The sequence below is a fragment of the Lacerta agilis genome, chromosome Z (assembly GCF_009819535.1).
Source record: "Lacerta agilis isolate rLacAgi1 chromosome Z, rLacAgi1.pri, whole genome shotgun sequence".
Classification (NCBI taxonomy): Eukaryota; Metazoa; Chordata; class Lepidosauria; order Squamata; family Lacertidae; genus Lacerta; species Lacerta agilis.
In genome coordinates, this window is record NC_046331.1 from 26,704,859 (window position 1) to 26,724,808 (window position 19,950).

General features: G+C 43.0%; 1 protein-coding gene across 1 annotated transcript in view; it reads left to right on the forward strand.

Moving 5' to 3' along the window:
• Positions 1–19,950, forward strand: part of SH3BGRL (SH3 domain binding glutamate rich protein like) — a 31,077-nt gene that overhangs the window by 8,901 nt on the left and 2,226 nt on the right. Inside the window, exons 2-3 of the mRNA XM_033137953.1 lie at positions 14,395–14,580; positions 19,430–19,510. Coding sequence (XP_032993844.1) covers positions 14,395–14,580; positions 19,430–19,510 — 267 coding nt within the window. The remainder of the gene's footprint in view (positions 1–14,394; positions 14,581–19,429; positions 19,511–19,950) is intronic.

The following is a 19,950-nucleotide window of genomic DNA, read 5'->3' on the forward strand; positions in this document are numbered from 1 at the left end:
TGTGTGAGAGTTATACCTAGGTCCCCAGCAGTCAAAGTTCTGCACTACCAGTTGCTCCTTTGGGAAAGCTCCAACCTTCATTTTTAAATGTTAAGGTCCTAGGTCAGGGGTTGGCAACCTAAGGCCAATGGGCCACAAGCAGCCCACGGGGGTCATTTAACCGGCCCACAAGCCGTCCCTGAACCAAGCCGCCCGCTCGGCGAGTCCCCGCACGCTGCGCTAAACCAGCGTGGCACGGGGACTCACTTCCGCTGCGCCGGAAATCACGTCTGCGCAGACACCGGAAATCGTGCGTGCGCCTGTGATCCGGCCCAGGGAGAGATCTCCGCTGGAGTGAACCAGCCCAGGCAAGGTAAACCTTCCCAGCCCCTGCTCTAGGTGGATGCCATGGCTTTTTAAAAAAGTGGTAACCAAATGGCCTGGGCCAAGCCAGAATCCCCAGAACACAATGGGGATGTAGTAGACAATGTGAAGGCAAACTTATAGCTGTGTTCATATTCCTTTGGTGAACTTTTAAAGCAGTGGATGGATCATGTTCTGTGAATGCCCTCCAGCAATTGTTGAGGTTTTATGTGGTGTTTATTTTGGACTAGGCAAAAAGCCGTTTCCAGGCATGTAAAAGTCAAACATGGTTTGGCTGATTTCAGAGACTGCCGAAGGGCAGACTCTTTTCGCATTGAAAAGCAGTAATTGGGGTTATGGCTAGGATGATTTGGGAGGTGCTCAGTGCTTTAAAAAGAAGCAGGAGGCTCTGGAAGGCATCCTTTTGAAACCTGATAACTTTTTGCCACATTGCATTGCAGACAGAAGTTAGTTGTTTTGACCCAAGCGTATGCTTGTTTTATTTCTTCTTTTTTTAAAAAAGTGCTTTGTTTCCAAGCATATGTTTTAAGGAGAGGAACAATGGCGTGTCTGATGCTGGGTTCTGCAATGGCAACATGCAAACTCAAAAGGCACATCCATTAAAAAAGAGAGAGAGAGAGAGAGAGAGAGAGAGAGATTAATCAGGTTTTCTAGATATTATGATTTCAAAGTCAGGCATAAAGTGAGCAATTCAGCTTGAAATTGCGGGGGGGGGGGAATGGAAACGGGTAAGTGGTCTAAACCACTGAGCCTAGTACTTGCCGATTGGAAGGTCAGTGGTTCGTATCCCCCGTTGTTTGGTCCCAGCTCCTGCCCACCTAGCAGTTCGAAAGCACGACAAGTGCAAGTAGATAAATAGGTACCACTCCAGCAGGAAGGTGTTTTCATGCGCTGCTCTGGTTTCGCCAGAAGCGGCTTAGTTATGCTGGCCACATGACCCGGAAGCTGTACGCCGGCTCCCTTGGCCAGTAAAGCGAGATGAGTGCCGCAACCCCAGAGTAGTCCACGACTGGACCTAATGGTCAGGGGTCCTTTTACCTTTACCTTAAGATGACCAAGCAGGGCACTTGGCCCCACCTAACCAGATGGAAAGCATTATTAAAGGTAGAATTATAGCACATAGAGAGGAACTAAAATTTGGCATCCCCCCCCAGTCCTTGCACTACTTTCCCAGAGGTGGGTAAGGAGGTACCTGGCTTTGTGCAGGAGGCACAAAGACTCTGGCAGGGACCTAGAGCCCTCCCATCTCCTTCCCAAAGCTGGGAAAGTGCTAGTTAGGCTTTGGAACAGAAGCAGAAGGACTCTAGGACCCTGTCAGAGAAAGTGCTAGTTAGGCTTTGGAACAGAAGCAGAAGGACTCTAGGACCCTGTCAGAGCCTCATGCCTCCTACCTAAACCCCAGCACCTAGCTCAGTGACCACGGTTTTTTGTTGTTGTTCAGTCGTTCAGTCGTGTCCGACTCTTCGTGACCCCATGGACCAGAGTACGCCAGGCACGCCTATCCTTCACTGCCTCTCGCAGTTTGGCCAAACTCATGCTAGTAGCTTCGAGAACACTGTCCAACCATCTCATCCTCTGTCGTCCCCTTCTCCTTGTGCCCTCCATCTTTCCCAACATCAGGGTCTTTTCTAGGGATTCTTCTCTTCTCATGAGGTGGCCAAAGTACTGGAGCCTCAACTTCAGGATCTGTCCTTCTAGTGAGTACTCAGGGCTGATTTCTTTGAGAATGGATAGGTTTGATCTTCTTGCAGTCCACGGGACTCTCAAGAGTCTCCTCCAGCACCATAATTCAAAAGCATCAATTCTACGGCGATCAGCCTTCTTTATGGTCCAGCTCTCACTTCCGTACATTACTACTGGGAAAACCATAGCTTTAACTATACGGACCTTTGTCGGCAAGGTGATGTCTTTGCTTTTTAAGATGCTGTCTAGGTTTGTCATTGCTTTTCTCCCAAGAAGCAGGCGTCTTCTGATTTCGTGACTGCTGTCACCATCTGCAGTGATCATGGAACCCAAGAAAGTGAAATCTCTCACTGCCTCCATTTCTTCCCCTTCTATTTGCCAGGAGGTGATGGGACCAGTGGCCATGATCTTAGTTTTTTTGATGTTGAGCTTCAGACCATATTTTGCGCTCTCTTCTTTCACCCTCATTAAAAGGTTCTTCAATTCTTCCTCACTTTCTGCCATCAAGGTAGTATCATCAGCATATCTGAGGTTGTTGGTTCCGTCTAACTAACAAGTGTTTCTCAAACTTGGGTTTCCAGCTTTTGTTGGAGTATAACCATCATCCGTTGCTAGCTGGACCAGTGGTCAGGGATGGTGGGAATTGTAGTCATAACAATAGCTGGAGACTTGAGTTTGAGAAACACTGAACACTTCTTTTGAGAGTGTCAACAAGCCTCTAAGTAGAGGTGATTCAGTCAATACTGTGTTTTTAAACTTTGAAAAAACTGTTGATTAATCACCACCCTGAAAGACTCCTGATAAGCTTAGCAGTGATTGGGTGGGTGGGTGGGTGAGAATAGTTCCTCTTATACATCAGTAATTTTAACCACTAACTTGTTTAAGAAAAAGTAGAGAGTAGGGATCAATGGGCAGTTCTCACAGTGGAGGCTTTTAAGAAGTGAGGTCCCTCAAGGATTCATATTGGCACCAGTGCTTTTTTATGTTGTTCATAAATTAGTTTGGGTTGAGCTACTTGGCAGCCAAGTTTACTGATGACACTCAGTTGTTACTGGAGGTAAGAACAGAAGGGCATTGCAAAGAGCTCTGAAAGAATCTTTTCACAGTGCATGAATGGCAATTAAATTAGCAAATGTTATTCAATGCAAGCAAGTGCAAAGTGACACATACTATTGCAGAAAATAAAATCCACATACAGTATACGCCCATGGAGTCTGAACTCCCAGTGTGTGGCAGCTGCGAAAAAGGTGAATCTCAGGTAAGGAATAATTAGGAAACAGATTGATAATAAAACTGCCAGTATCACAATGTTGTTAAACAAATCTGGACAGCACAAACGCTCAATTTAATTTTGCAGAGCCTGTGTTGCCTCCCACCTACTCAAAGGAATACTGGCTTCCTCATGTTAAATACACATGCATCTTGAAATGGTGTCAACTGAGAGGCCCATCTGACAATCTCTCTCCCTGGAGTAAAACCAGCTGCTTTTAGTTTACTTTCTTGTCAAGTTATCGGAAGCAATGTGATCTTCTGGGTTTTTTTAAAGCAGAACACAACTCTGCTGTTCTTCCCCTACACTTTTCTTTTTCTAAGACAATAAGAGGTTGTGCTCGTATCATACCAAATTAACTATTTGACTTTAGGTAGTGTATATATTTTTATTTGTGTTTTTTAAAACACAAAAATACATGTTTTCAAGACGTGAAAGGTTCTTTGCTTTCCTTAAGAATAAAATTAAAATATGCACATTTTAGTAGTATAATTATTGAATATAAAACTGAAGCCTGAATGCATCTATCTGCAGATAAACAAATGTTTTATGAATATTAAATGCACAAATATTAAATGTTCAGAGAAATTCAGCATTATTCAATGCAAGCTGCTCGTTCATTCCAATTTAATTTGTAATCTAATCACAGCACTAAAAAGAAATTACTCAGACCAAGCACAATTTGTAGACAACTTGAGCTTGGATATATTTAAGTCTTTATCTCCCCGAATAACTTATATAGATCTGTTGTCTCCTTCCTGTATCCTTTCATTCCAGTTGATATGAAATATGTTCCACTTTTCTGTAAATCTATCATCTTGCTGCCTGCCTTCTCTAATCCTTATTATATTTGTAATTTGATCATCTGAATACAATACAATACAATAGCACTGTGATACTGCTTTAAACAGTCATAGCCTCACCCAAAGAATCCTTGGAACAGTGTTGTTTTTTGCTGCTGCTGCTAATTTATACCCTGCCTTTTTCTTGACATGACTCAAGGCAGCTTACTGATAAAAACAAGAATCTTTAAAAACATAGAAAAATCAATCATTAAATTACAATTAAATACTGATAGAATTAAAACTATATTCAAATATAAAATTTGTTTAAAACATGCCAGTAAGTACAGGTGGAGACCATTTTAGGCTTGTCAAATTGTGACGTGCTATTACCGCCATGTGGGTCCTTTTGGACCCAGAAGAAGGCAGAATGGTGTGGGGAGGGGTGGGCCGGGATGGAGGATGCTTCTATATGCATGGGGGCTAGGAATGGAACCCTTGTGTGAAATGGTCACTGCCTGTACAATAAAACCAGCACACCAGTAGCGCTTTAATTGGAACAAGATAATCTTCACCTGCCGGCGGAAGTACAACAAGGAGGGAGTCAGTCTAGCTTCTCTAGGGAGGGAGTTCAAAATTTGGGAGCACCCACCAAGAAGGCTCTTGGTAGCTTGTTAAGGGTGCTGAGAGTTGTTAGAAGGCAACCCACCCCCAATTCCCCCGACAGAGCCACAGTTACCAGGGTACTTTAACAAGCAATCTTTTCTTCCCAGGGAACCAATGTATATGCTGTGATTTATAGGAAGTAGACCTATTAAAACTAATGAACATGATTAAGGTAGTTCATTAATTTTGTGACTCTGTTCTTAGTTGAATGCCACCCGCCGTCTCCATGGAAATTTCCCACATGTGTTTAGCTCTTCAGAGAATAGCTCCTCCGAACTGGCCTGCTGAAATTGCAGCATGTCTCAGCATGTGGAAATAGGTATGTCCGTATCATTTAAATCACCAGAAACAAAATAGCTGGGTGAGGAGCAAGTGCTCAAGTGAGGAGCAAATGGATGCAAAGGCGAAGTGACAGAGACTGCCCACGAAATGCCACAACAGGTAAGACAGACTCTGTCCTCTCCCCCAAACGCACTAGCAAGCTTCCACGCCAGCAGTGACTACAGATGTAGAACACATTTTTTATTATTGATGGATTCTCTGTGATGAAACACAAACCCATATTATTATTATTATTATTATGTTTAAATGCCGCACACTGGCATTTTGTTGAGAATTATGTCATGTGGTGCAATAAATCTCTGGAAGCACCCCAAGTGGTTTTATGCAAGTAGAGCCTGTTTCATCACCTGGTGACTGCAGGATGCACCTGATGCCATCTCCCCTTGATTCTGGCCTTTTTGCAGCCTGGCAGATACTCCTCCACCAGTTCTCCCACTGGACCCTCCTCTGGCTTAGCTCATGAGGAGAAGGAGAGTGAAGATAAAGATTCTGGATCCTTTGGAGCTTGTCCTTTGGAGCTTGTACAGGCTTGTCCAATGCCCATGGTGAAATGTCTGGGCAAGCTGGGTTGCTTAACATGGTTCTTCAAGTGTACTGGGGTTTTCTGCAGGCCCAAAGCCTCTTTTTTGGATGAAGTTCTCCAAGCGTCTGGGTCTGAGGGAAGCACTGTAGCTTAGCAGTGGCTTTGTTACAGAAGGTCCCAGATCCCAGTTCTGTACTATCCTATCTATGGTAGGATGAGAACTTTACAGAGGCTGATGCTCATGTAGCTTAAATGTGCCATGCCCATTACCATTTGTGATATTCCCTGTATGCACCTTCAAGGCACACACATGAAGGGAAATGGCTTGGTGACCTTGAAGCTAGTCCACTGCTTGCATCATCAGTCCTGAATGTATCCAGTCTTAGCAATTCACACTTGGTGAGGTGTGTTTAGTCTTCAATAAAAATGTTCATCATCTGAAACCATGACAGCTTTCTTTCTTTCTTTCTTTCTTTCTTTCTTTCTTTCTTTCTTTCTTATTTGTATTTTCTTATTCTCTCAGTACAACTCCTACCTGAACATTTTGGTGCATTGCATATGCATTTCAAAGCCACCATCAAACACATATACTGTATACATGTGCTTTTTTGATTGTCCACTAGTTGCCCAGAATGTTTTGTCGCCAGCTGCACAAGCTGTTGCAGGTAACATGACTTCATGTGTGATTCTTGGCTCAAAAAAGCCCCAGTGCCTGAGACAGCAGAAGCAGCAAGAGTTCAGCAGTAATTATCCATTTCTAAAAATAGTCATGTTTTATCAGACCTCATGCAATGCAGAGCAACAGGGAAAGCGCTTGGAGCTCTTTGCTGCAAATGTCCTAATGGTGCTTGAATGCCCTATGGTCTTAAGAGATGTCAGCACCAGCTGAGGGTACTCAGCACCCTATTAGCAGGATTGCTAGAAGTCTTTGGGAGAGTTTTCTTCAAGTGGTGACATCAGTGGTGTAGTAGTAAATTTTGAAATGCTGGCACTCTTTGTGACAACCATAGCCACACCCCTTCATGAATTTTGTTTGTCCAGTGCATACTATGGCTTCAACACCAAGCTAGAGCTTTTTGCACATTTTTAGCATTTTTCGCTCAAATCCTGCTTTGCTTAACATGTAGCCTGATGAAGACTACTGGTGGACTCAAAAGCTTGTTCACTGTTTTGTGTCATTTTGCTTGTGACTTTGGAAATCCTTCTCCACCCCCTCCCTTTTATTCATGCATGCCATGCCAATCTACCTCTTTTTCTGCCTAGCTTCCTTGATGGGTTTCTCTCAGAATAAAGCCTATTTATTTGGCATGCTGAAGATTAGCAAATAGCACCCCAGGAGCTGGCCTTGTTCCCCTGTTGTTAAATAAGTGACAGAACCTCATCCCTACCTGCCTCTGCACCACTGAGTGGCATTTTCTCAATTTAGACTTCACACTAAACCATGGATTCCAATAATCATAACTTAGAACCCGGACTATAGTTTCAGCTTCCAAATATACAACACAAACCACAGTTTAGAAATTCTTGCCTGCTTTTGTTTTCCAAACAATGTGTACTCCTTCTCACAGGCTATTCCACAGAGCTCCAACCATAGTAAGTTGGTTCAAAAGGAGGTGTAAGCCAAGCTGTGACTTAGCCCGAAAGCACTGGCTCCTGGAGCAGAGATTGACATCTCTTTGCTTCTCTTCCAGCCCTGTTGCTGCTGCTAGTGGAGCAAGACAAACCATAAACCCAAGTTCAGATGACAGGCTAAACCAAATCATGGCTTAGCACAGCAGCAGCGGGAAGATTAGGGGAGGAGCACAGTGATCATGATCTCCTCTTGAGGAACCTACTTGTTTGTGCATTCTCCTGAAGCCATAGTTTGGTTTAGCATTAGGTGTGAACTGGCTGTATGTCGGGTTGGCAACGTTTTTTGAGGCCAGTCTGGTCCACTCCCCGGCAGACCTCTCGGTGGGCCGGAGCGTGCATGCCCATGCGTGCACTCAAGCTATTTCCGGCGCTCTTCCGACTTGGAAGTCGGTCCCCGTGGCGAGATAAAAAATGGCACTGCGAAGAAAAAGAATCACGGAATCCCCACGCTGATCCACGGAACAGCCGTGGGCCGGTTCCAGGATGCTCATGGGCTGGAAACAGCCCATGGGCCTTAGGTTGCCGACCTCTGCTCTATGCCTTTCCTTCTGCACATTCAAAAGACAGAAAACTTGGCCACAAGCTTTTAAAGTTTTCTTTGGCAGATTAATAAACTAAAGCATTAAATGATTGATAGATTTGGTGAAGAGGTTAATCTGTAGGGTTGATAATTGAAGAGCACCATTGTTCTGCTTTTGAATCAGTTTTCACTCTGGTTTGCTACTGGAATAGAAAGTGAAAAAAGTCAAAGCCAAGATGGCATTTTGCTTCAAGCAATGAGTGCTGTCTCTTGATTTATTGCAAGTTTACCTCTTGCTTCTCTCAGTGGAATGTTGTGAAGGTCTGTGCAACCTGAGTATCTGTAAATGGAAATGGCAGAAGAAAAAAACAACTTGTATTTATTAATGTTCTCTTTAAGGAAGGAGAGTGAGCTGTAATATTCCAGGGTGTTATGTTTATGGAGCCTTCAGGAAACTCTAAATCTAAATACTCTAAATCTTGTGGCACCGGTTGGCACTTAAAGGTTGCCAAACTTCTTGTGAGATGAGCTTGTTTACTAATGCATCATAATATACATCTGCTGAAGTAGTCTGTAGCTAACAAAAGTTTCTGCAGCAGTAAATCTGGTAGTCTTTAAGGCAGGAGTGGGGAGCCTGTGACACTCCCCCCCCCATAGTGTTGGACTCCCAACTGCCACAATCCCTAGTCAGCATAACCAGTAACAGGGGATGTTGGGGAATCTAGTCAAGCAACATTCAGAGGGGCTCAGCTTCACCAGCCCTTGCATTATTATCTTGTCCACACTATAGCTAAACAATGACTTTTCTATAACCATCAGGTTATGCACTTACCTTGTTTGAACCATCTCTTCCAACAGCTCTAACTGAAGGGTTGGTCGCTTTACAAAAAAAAATCCCTAAGGGCAAATTGGGTATATTCATGTCCTCCACAAACTATGTCTGAACCCAAGCCCTTTATGTTTCATTGAGGACAAAAGGAGGCAACTGTCTCAGCTGAATGACTTTATAGGCTTGGAATACCTTGGCTGGTCTTTTTTTGGTTCAATAGGCTAACATGGCTAGTCTTCTGGATGATTTGTTTATGTGCCCCACATCATTTTTACAGGGTCAGTTTCTTTGTAAGGAGAAAGTTTTGGAGGTTTGTGCCATGTTTATCTCATTTGATTTACAAATATACAAGTTGATGGGAAGGGAGGAGCAGGCATGCACACAGGCTAGCAAAATTTTCCAAAAGCAGCTATAGAGAAGCTCAGCCCTCTAGATCTCTCTTTCCAGCCTTTGGGATTCTTACCAGGTCACTCTGGTCCCCAGCCACCCCTCCTTTCTCTGGGTCACACTCTCACTCGCCCTGCTTTGCATCCTTCTTGTGTGCCTTTGCCAGGCAGGATGGGTCTTTGAACTCTGAAACTGCCTCTTGCTTCCCTGGAGAGAGATGGGTTTGTGAGTGTTTATAGGCTACTGTAGGAAGCCAAGCCTACAGTACAAAGCTAAAATTTGCATGTGTTACTCTGCCCACTTCTGTCTTGAACCCTGCACACTATAAGCATGTGAGCCCCAGAAGGTTTCCCAGAAGAGAATGTGGCCCTTGGCTTGATAAAGGTTCCTGACTTTTCCAGAAAGTGAAAAAGTTGCCTTTTCAAAAAGTGAAAAGCCCAGCTAGACTCAAGCAGCCACATCAAATTCCAGTTGCTACAGAGTTTCCTTTTATTTTGTTTACAGTAATGCTAGGAAATTCTGTGCCCTTTAGAAATAAAAGTTCTTGGTTTTCTTTGTTGCATGCAGGTTAACTTCTTGGCTGGTTTTGTGTTCGTTTTAGACTCTGAAAGCACAACTGTTGTTCTCAGCTGGGCACTTTCGTAGGGTGCTCTTTCAACTTGGAACGGTATGCGCATTCCTGGTGTTCTCTGGAATGTCAAAACGACATGCAGTTAGGACCTCCAGACTGGCTCAGTTCCCTGTGGATAAATTAATTTGACTTGGCAGCAGCCCATCTCTCCCTTGTTATCGCTCCACTGAAAAGCGGCTCTCTTCTTCTGAGTTTTATCAACAGCAATTCAGGCAATTTGAATGGACAGATCCTGTGGGCTGGCACCAAGGATGCACTGTACAACTTAGTGGTATGCCAGAAACAATGAGTGTCTTTCCTGGTTGTTGTTGTTGTTGTTTTTAAAATACACCTTTGGTACAGCTCATATTGAAAACTAATCCATGGTTACTGCTGTAACCCTCTCCAAGGAAACCTTGGGAATTGTAGTTCTGTGAGGGTGCTGGGTGGGCTTACCTTCAGTTGGGTAATGAACCCATATACTGTACAGTATTTGTTTCCAAAGTGTGGGTTTTCTTTTGCTGCAGGATGTGAGACAGGAGGAAGACATTCACCTTTGAGTAACACACAAAGGATCTGTACTAGCTATCTATAGGCTACAAAGTCAAATTATTCCTCTTAATACACAGTCTGGGACCAGCTTACCTTATCCCTAGCCAATATTTGTCTTCAACCAGAGAGGCACTATTGAGGGTGCCTTGCTCCTGCAAGAAACAGGATGTTTAGTGCATCTGTGCCTTGGTTGGGGAATTTGTTGCCTAATTAATAAAATATCAAGCCAGCACTTTGTTTCAAATGCCTGCTTCTGATGTGTCTGGCTCAGTTGCCCAGAGGTTAAATTACTTTTGTGTTGTTTTTATGGATGTGTTATGATTAGCTCCAAGATACTTTGTTTGTTTGTTTGTGGTATTTAGGTATATAAAGCAAGCAGAACAAATGATAACTTGTAGCTGGGACAGGTTGAGCTAGCCCTAGGCAGAGTAGGCCCAGCAGAGACCTGGCTGCACTTGATCCTGAACCCTTCCCCGCTGATCTGAAATGAGGGCAAAGCTGGGGCGAATTTATTTGTTCTGGCTTCTCAGTCTGCAGCTCTCCTAAGCATTCCTCAGGAAACAGGGCTGCTGATAGGCCTACCCAAAATAGCTTCATTCTGCTTCATGGCTTTTCAGACCCTTTTGTTACTGCACACTTCTGTGACTCTTACCTGAGCCGTGGACACCTCGTTTTAGGGCAGATGGGGTGCCAACCTGCTGTCTTATATCCAGTCCAAGAGATGGTACTGGTTGCCAGCTTATTATTCCCCCTTATCCTCAGTGTCACCCTCAGTAGGTAGGAGAATGGAGACATAACTAGAGTTAGCTGGCTCTGTCGGTCATTGTCTCTGGTTCCCCCTACTACCGGGCTCCTTGCCTTTTGCCCTACCTACCACCACTATTCCCGAGTTCACTGTGTGACATAAATTTCTTTTTCCACTCTGTCTTGCTGTTGGTCTGACTGTGTTCAAGAATCATTCTGTCTTGTGCCTGCTCTATAGCTGATTGGCACTCTAGAAGCGATCATGCCGAGACTTAAAGCCCTCCTTTCCCCCACTCCCACTGGAAGGACATTTTGCCAAATACAGATTTTTAAAAAGCACACAGCAAGTTGAAGTGGGCTGTTGTGTGGGTTTTCCCTGTGCTCTAGAGAGTGATCTCATTTTAGCATGTTTATTACTCTTGCATTTAGTAAGCCAAGCTAAAAAAAAAACCTTTGAAATTGTCAAGCATTCCCATTATTTTATTTGTAATTGTCATCTATTTGTTGTTACTAATAAGCTTATGATACAGAAAGCACTGGAAAATAATTCAGAAAATTTTCGGCTCTGTACTGCCGGCTTGCTGCTTTATTAATTAGAGAAGAGTGTGAGCTAGGGTATTGACTACACAGTGTTTCTATAAAACACAGAGCAGTTCCTAGCTTGAGGCAAGCTTATTCCAGAGAGCAGAATCATTTCTGGATTGTTTAATTCTGAAAGTATTCCACAGTGTGACTGGCCATCCACACAGACCCTTGACAAAAGGTGTGTTTTTTGTTTTTGTTTTCTCTTTAAAGGTCTGTTTCAATTTTCTCCTCTATGTCTATTCTTTGACAGTGCAAGTTACATTCCCTTGCTTGCATGACCCTGTACATTCGTATTTCCTTTCTGCAAAAAAATAATAATAAAAATCTGAGGATTAGTCAAGGCAGCCTTGCAGCCTCCTAGCAGAGAGAAAACTAGGACATCAGAGAGGTCATTCTAGCCAAGCCCTTTGCCTGTTGTGCTGGTTTTCTATTTGCAAGGAGCTGTAATGCCAAGGCAGCATTCAGACTTGCAGTCTCAATTAGTCCAGTCCATTTCCCCATCTTGTTCTGCTGCATGTGCAGACCATGCCTCTGCCTTCATCCTTCATGTCACTGCAGTGTACATAGCTCAATGAGCATCCTACCAGAAGCTTCAGACATGAGAATCAACTTGCATTTCTCCCTCTTGCTTCCCCTTTCAGCCTCTATACTCCAGCATGCCAAGGAGCTCAGCTACCATATTTGGAGCTTGTCTGCCTATCTTCTGACCTCACATCTGCTCAGTGGAGGATTTGGGTGTTTTTACTTGTCCAAATATGGGAAAGCTGCTTGAAGAGTCCAGCATCTGGCCTGAATCGGAAGTACCACAGTGTTTGTAGTGCTGCTTTTCTTAACAGTAGTCTCATTAGCTTAAAGCCAGCCTCTTTTTTTAGCTTATTTTCTAGTGACAGGAGTTATCTGGAGATGGGACAGATGTGCTGTCTGAATCCTACAGTTTCATTATACCAACATAGGAAGCTGTCTTTATACTAAGACCACTAATCCATCTTGCCCGTATTGTTTACACTGACAGGCAGCAGCTCTCCTGTCCCTACCTGGAGATTCCAGAGACTGAGTCTGGGATCTTTTGCAAGCAGAGTAGATGTTCAACAACTGAGCTTTTGCCCCTTCCTGTAAAGGAGTGTGTCCTCTATTGTCTCTCAAGACAGATGGATGCCAACAACCCAGGATATTATCCAGTCATGATTGAATAAATAATGTAGGTTACATTTGGGTGAGAAATGGTAGTAACCATGGTTAGATACTCCTGTAGGCCAGGAGTAGTTCACTTTGTTTATTTGTATGACAGCCTATCCTTAGAAACCTGCCTGTGCATTATGATTGACCTTGGAGAACCTCCTCCCATAAGAGCAATTTGGTTGCTGGTCACCAGCTTAGGTTGGTATGCCAAATGTGCCCTTTCCTGGACAGGGATAGCTTGGCCACCGGGATTCATGCACTGATAACTTCACAATTAGACTGCTTCGGGTGGCGCTGTGGGTTAAACCACTGAGCCTAGGGCTTGCTGATCAGAAGGTTAGCGGTTCGAATCCTTGCGACGGGGTGAGCTCCTGCCCACCTAGCAGTTTGAAAGCACGTCAGAGTGCAAGTAGATAAATAGGTACCGCTCCAGCAGGAAGGTAAATGGCATTTCCATGTGCTGCTCTGGTTCGCCATAAGCGTCTTTGTCGTGCTGGCCACATGACCCAGAAGCTGTACACCGGCTCCCTCGGCCATTAACGCGAGATGAGCGCTGCAACCCCAGAGTCGGACAAGGCTGGACCTAATGGTCAGGGGTCCCTTTACCTTTACCTTAATGCCTTCTTTGGGGGGCTTCCCTTGAGACTGGTCTATAAGGTGTAGCTAGTGAGAACCTTGTGGCCATGATGTTGATTGTAGCACCCAGTCACATACATTATTGCACCTGTGCTGAGGGAACTTCACTGCCTGACAATCAGTTACAGGGACATGTTCAATATATTGTTACTAATATATCAAGCCCTGAATGACTTGAGACCAGGTTACCTGAAAGACTGCCTTTCCTTCTGTATAGACTTGCAAAATCACTGGGGAGTTTTTACTCATGGTACCTCTCACTACTGTACAGAGTATTACAGGGCGGTATTATTAAAAAGGTCCACCAGAGGCTGTATTTCCTGCGTCAACTAAGGAAATTTAAATTGTCCCAGGAAGTGTTGTTCCAATTCTACAGAGGCATCATTGAAACTGTTCTCTGTAATTCTATAACAGCTTGGTACGGTACAGCCTCCAAGAGAGACAAGAAAAGGCTCCAACGAGCTGTAAGAATTGCAGAAAGGGTAATTGGTGTTAGCTTGCCTTCAATAGAGACAATTTATGCTACCCGAGTTAGGAAGAGAGCAGAGAGAATTGTAGCAGATCCTTTACATCCCGGTCATCATCTGCTTGATTTACTTCCATCTGGACGTCGCTACAGGAGTTCATATACAAAATCGGCCAGGCACAAGAATAGTTTTTCCCTTGTGCCATTAAATTGTTAAATTCATAGTTGTATAGCTGAAGGGGGGGGGGTAAATTATGGGTGGGGTTTCCTTGCTTCTTTGTATTGTGAGAGGAACAGTGTCTGTATGTTTACATTGCAATGTAGCTGAAACAAATTCCAAGTATGTTGGAAAATGTACTTGGCCAATAATAAATTATTCCTATTATTCCTATTCCTATTCCTAAACCAAAAATGGGCACTTCCCACCATTGCTCCTGGACTGTGAGGCACTTCCTTCCATTGCATATGAAACATCATCCATCAATTGCTTCAGAATGTCTTGTAAAGACGTACTGTATCTCTCCCGCCCCCCCGGCTTTCCCTGATCTACGAGATTTGATCCTGTTATTACTAAATTTCTATTCCTGCCTGATTCATATATATATGTATATATATATTGTTCCAGATTAAAAAGCAACAGCAGGATGTGTGTGGCTTTTTGGAAGTCAACAAGATAGAGTTCGAGGAGAAGGACATCGCGGCCAATGAAGAGAATCGCAAATGGATGCGGGAGAACATCCCCGAAAACTGCCGGCCAACCAGTGGGAATCCTTTGCCACCACGAATCTTTAATGACAGCCGGTACCTTGGGGTGAGAACCAGGCCTCTCTTACCTGATTTTTGGAAGGATACAGTGGGAAATTCTCCTGTGCAAGCCCTCAAATTAGGGCTGAGAAGAAATCCTCCATCCTAGTCCAAAAGTGCACATCCCATTTTCAGGAGCCAAATTTCGGTTGGGGGAGGGTATTTTGACAGGGGGCAGCGGTTTCTTTTTCTTGTCCTCCTTTTTTGTACTTTGTATTAAAAGTTTGGCGAAGGGCTGTAGCTCTGTCGTACAGCATCTGCTTTGCACACAGAAAGCCCCAGGTTCAATCCCTGGCATCTCTAGGTAGTCAGTGTAAACAGTGCTGAGCTACATGGATCAATGATCTGACACAGCATAAAACAGCTTCATATATAAATAGTTACAAATATAATAGTTACAAACAGGTTAAAAAGCCTGTCAATCTCCCTAGACCCCCGAAGTTTTTCTGATTTAATTTAAAACCATGTCTTCTTCTTCTTAGACAATCACTCATAGCCAAGTAAGATTGTCTTCCATGAACACGGTCTTAACAATGAGTCCGTAAGTGACTGTGGAGGCCAATTCTGGGTCCACACATCCTTCCACAGTGGGGACATGGGTTTCTGGGCAGGAGTTGATCACGGTAAGGGTTTACCAAATGTGCCTTCATCTTAGCTCATTTCTCCCTTTCGTCCTGAGTTTGAGCGTCTTCAAAGCCCATGACACCTTTAGTAAAGGCTGTTCTCCATTTGGAGCGCTCGCAGGCCAGTGTTTCTCAATTGTTGGTGCTTATAGTACATTTTTAAAGATTTGCCTTGAGGGAGTCTTTAAACCTCTTTTGTTGTCCACTGGTATTTCACTTTCCATTTTTAAGTTGGGAATAGAGTAGTTGCTTTGGAAGACGATAATCAGGCATCCGCACAACATGTCCAGTCCAACGAAGTTGAAGAATCATTGCTTCAACACTGGTGATCTTTGCTTCATCCAGTATACTGGCATTAGTTTGCCTGTCTTCCCAAATGATGTGTCAAAATTTTCAGAGACACTGTTGATGGAATCTTTTGAGGAGTTGGAACCTTTTATATGTTGTTTAACTTTTATATGTTGATATTATTTTATATTACTCTAATAATTGTTGAATGTTACTTTTTGATGTAGGTTGCTTATTTTAAAGTTTTGTTTTATTATCACATTTTTGTATTGCATTAGATTGTTATAAGATGTACATTTTTTGTTTCTTCTGCTTGTAAATAAGTTGTAATGTAATAAGTTGCCCAGTGTGTAAAAACCCTGCAGTATGCTCATATACGGACACCTTTCTCCTGTTTCCTTGTGGCTGATCTGGAGCTTTCTGTGTTATTCCCTTGGTACTCATAAGAGGAGACTTTGCTTTAGGTGCCTGGCCTTTCTGACTTGAGGACATGCAAAATGTTTTGCCCTTAATGGCAGCTCCTTGGCTAACTTCACTTTGGTTCTCCCATGTGACCTGCCCGAGATTTGTGATCTTTGGTGGGGGAGACTTTGCATTAAAGAGCTAGGCTGATTACATCGCAGAGGGAATTGAAAAACCTCCCGCTGGCTCTGTTAAACACTAGTATTTTCTCAACTGCAGTTGCAAAATTACTGGTTGACTCTGTCACACTTGGCAGTATAGAGTCAACCTGACTGAATCCAGCAATGTGTTGTGTGTTGCTGATGATGCTTAATTAATAATAATAATTGAAAGGAAATGGTGTATCTGGGTGGTCTATTTTTCATTATCCTTTCCCTTTCAGGGGTCGGAGCACCAGCTGTCACTTGAAAACAGCAACTCTGCCTTACCAAAATACGTTATACTGTATTTGCTTAAGCAGTGTACAGGCTTGAACTTTCCCTGGCTCAAATTGGATCCAGTCTCACTAAAATGTGGAAATGTGTAGCTTCCCCTTTTGCTTTTGGCTTCCTGTTTGCGTTAACTTAGATTTTCATCATTCAACACACAGAAAGCTTTGGGATTTACCAGTGTAATCCTATGCAATGCCTACTCAGAAATAATTTCCATTCACTCCAGGCAAATCTGTACAGGACTGCAGCATCAATCTCCTCCCATGTTTTTATTCTAGTTTTTCGTTTTTAAATAGGATGCTGATTATTATCATTTTAAAGAAAAAGAGTACTGCTCCAAAAGCTAAGATAGTGATTTGACTGGTTTTGTTGTTGTTGTTTTTTTAAAAAAAGATTTATACACCACCTAATTTTTTTTTTTAAAGAAACCAAATCCTTTAACTGGTTTGCAGTTTTAAAAACTGGCAGTTTTAAAAACAAATATTGGGTAGCTTTCAGAAGGTGTTGAAAACAGTACAGTGAAGGTGCCTACCCAGAGAATAGGGGAGTGTGCCACACTAAAAGACTGATTCATTACAAGCGCAGAAAAATTATGGAAAGATGCATGGCCTCTCCTTTGTGTAGTACAACTTGATGACAAGAAATGAGATGCTTACGGTTGGCATCTTCCAGAGTGTCAGTTGGGCGGTGGCGGGGGGACGGGACACATCTGTGTCTTCTGCAAGTATCAGATGTTGTGCCTCTTTGGTCCGAATGTCAGTGGAGCCTAGCGGGCAATTATCCAAACCTTTTAGCACCTGGAGGAGGAAGAAACAGAGTAGGAGTTTAAAGATGCATGTATTGCTGTTGCCATGGATACTGAGACCTACTGTCTTGGCACCATGTTCAAGTTATACACTGTTAATGTTAGAAATTTTGGAGCTTAATGCTGTATTTGGGAACCAGACATTCTAATTCCCAGCCCGCACTAGATATGACAACTTTTCAAGGAGGCTCTTCTCATGAAGGGTGGGTAAGAAATAGAATATAATTATAATAACTATTACACACACACACACACACACACATTTTTTTAAAACTGTCCTGCCTTTTTATACACTCAAGGTAGTTTATAAAAATGCAGCTTAGCAATTAAAAAAGGGGGGATCCTAAAAAAAGTAAGATATTATCTGCACTTTATTTGTATGCTGTCTTTCCACAAAACATAATTATGCTTACAATAGCGGTGTGTAGCTTTTATCAATGAAAATAGCAATACATCATAACATCAACAATTGCCAGAACAATTTCATAATAACACCAATAATAAAAGAGTAGTGTAGGCTATATGTTACAATAAAAAAACTGTTCATTCACATCCAAAAAAACAAAACAAAACCATATCCCAAGTTTTTTTTTAAAAAAAATTAGCTGGCCCGACCACGCGTTGCTGTGGGGTTTTTTGCTTTTTAAAACTCTGACCCCGAAAGTATTCTGGAAGCTCCTGTTTTCGTTCTTCCCTGTCCCTCTAGAGCAGTGTTTTTCAACCACTGTTCCACGGCACACTAGTGTGCCGCGAGATGTTGCCTGGTGTGCCGTGGGGAAAATTGAAAAATTACTTTATATATAGTCAATATAGGCACAAAGTTAATTTTTTAAACATTTTCTAATGGTGGTGTGCCTCGTGATTTTTTTCATGAAACAAGTGTGCCTTTGCCCAAAAAAGGTTGAAAAACACTGCTCTAGAGCAGGGGTCTGCAACCTTTAAGACAAAAAGAGCCACTTGGACCCGTTTCCAAAGGAAAAAACAACAACTGGGAGCCGCAAAACCACTGCGACATTTAAAACAAATATAACGCTGCATATATTGTTTCTTACCTTAATGCAATAATAATAAATAACATATAGGAGCCAATGCAAAGTATAATTAGTAAAAACAACAAGAATAAGTTCTTACTTTTTTGCATTGAGTCAGGGGCGTACCCAGGATCAAAACTAGGGGGGGGGGAGCCATGGTCGTTCAGGTTGTGACATTTCAGCACGGAAAGGCGAATGAAACCAAAATTTTAGGGAAATTATATATAATTATAGCAGTGCTTTATTACAGTAGTTATTACAATTATTTGCTTGGTTTTTTTTTTTTATTTTTGAACTACATGTCTTATACCAGAGGTGGCTAACTCCCAAGAAACTGTGATCTACTTTCAGCAGTGATCTACCCCCGTTTTTTGGGGTTCAGCTCAAAGTTGTTTTGGGGGGGGTGTGGTGGGTGGGAGAGAGGGCTTCCCCCTCTAAGATAGGTTGGCAAGCGAACTAAGAAAGAAAGAAAAAGGGGGGGAATTTGGTTTAGAAAGGGAGACTCCCGGACACAAAGGGAAAGAGAGAAAGGAAGAGACGGTAGAAAACAGATGGGGGTGGGAATGGAAAAGTGGGGTGGAAAAATATAAATTGGGGGTGGGATGGGGTGGGGTGGGGAAAATATCTATTAAAATATGTAGTAGTTTAAAAAATAAAAATAAAGGGGGCCAACTGCTTGCTTGGGGGAGCCAACTGCATCCTGCTTGGGGGGGCCAACTGCATCCTGAATAGCATCAATAAAGCCCAGAATACGCCCCTTGCATATCTCAAAGACTATTCCAGGGTTCACCAGCCTTTTTAGATTTTGGGGTGAGTGCCTTCTGATTACTCCCTGCTCCTCCAGATCAGCCACTCCCTGAGAGAGTGGGGGGGGGGGATAAGCAATTAGGCAAGCATTTTGCTTTTCCAAAGTGTAAACGTTGGAACCAGTAGAATTAATCTGAGTCTTGAAAAGGATGTAGAGTTGAAAAAGGAAGTGGGAAGGAGTGTGGCTTTTCCAACTTCTTAAACTTTTCAATGGAGAAGAAGGTAACCATCTTCACAACCAAGGGGGCATTGAGTGAGAATGGTTTTTGTGAGTGCCAAGGGAAGACTTCAGTGGGCTCTACTGTGCCCAAGGGTGCCGTGTTGCTGACTCTTGGATTAGCCATTCTAACTGGATTGTTATTGCTGGAATGTTGATTCTCTTTCTGCTTTTTTTTTTTTAATCTGAAAGAACTATGAAGATTTCTTTGAAGCTAGAGAGAATAATGCGGTATACGCCTTTTTAGGCTTGACTGCCCCACCTGGTTCCAAGGTACGTATAATTTCATCTTAATGCCTGCTTTTTTCCAGACAGGTATTTGCATAAATATTTTCACTTCTTTAGTAAGACATCATAGTAGTTCTAAAGGAAGATTTCTACTTGCTTTCAGAAAGTCAAGCTATGTGCTTTTGCAGGAAGCATCTATGAAGGATCACTATCCAGATAATGATTGCAGCATTGGGGGCACCTAACCCTCTGCACCATTGTCCCACTGGAAATCATCCCACCTACAACACACACACACACAAAGAGAGAGAGAGAGATGCTGCTAATTGCCCCAATGGTGCTGTGTATTGCTGGTATACCCTTGATGGGGCAGTATTGCAGGGAGGAAAGGGTTAAACCTCTTTTTCTCCCCCCACCTTAGCCCTGATCCAGGTTGGCTGCTTTTTCTGGCAGAAAGTAGACTGCTTAAATCCTGTGCTTACCAT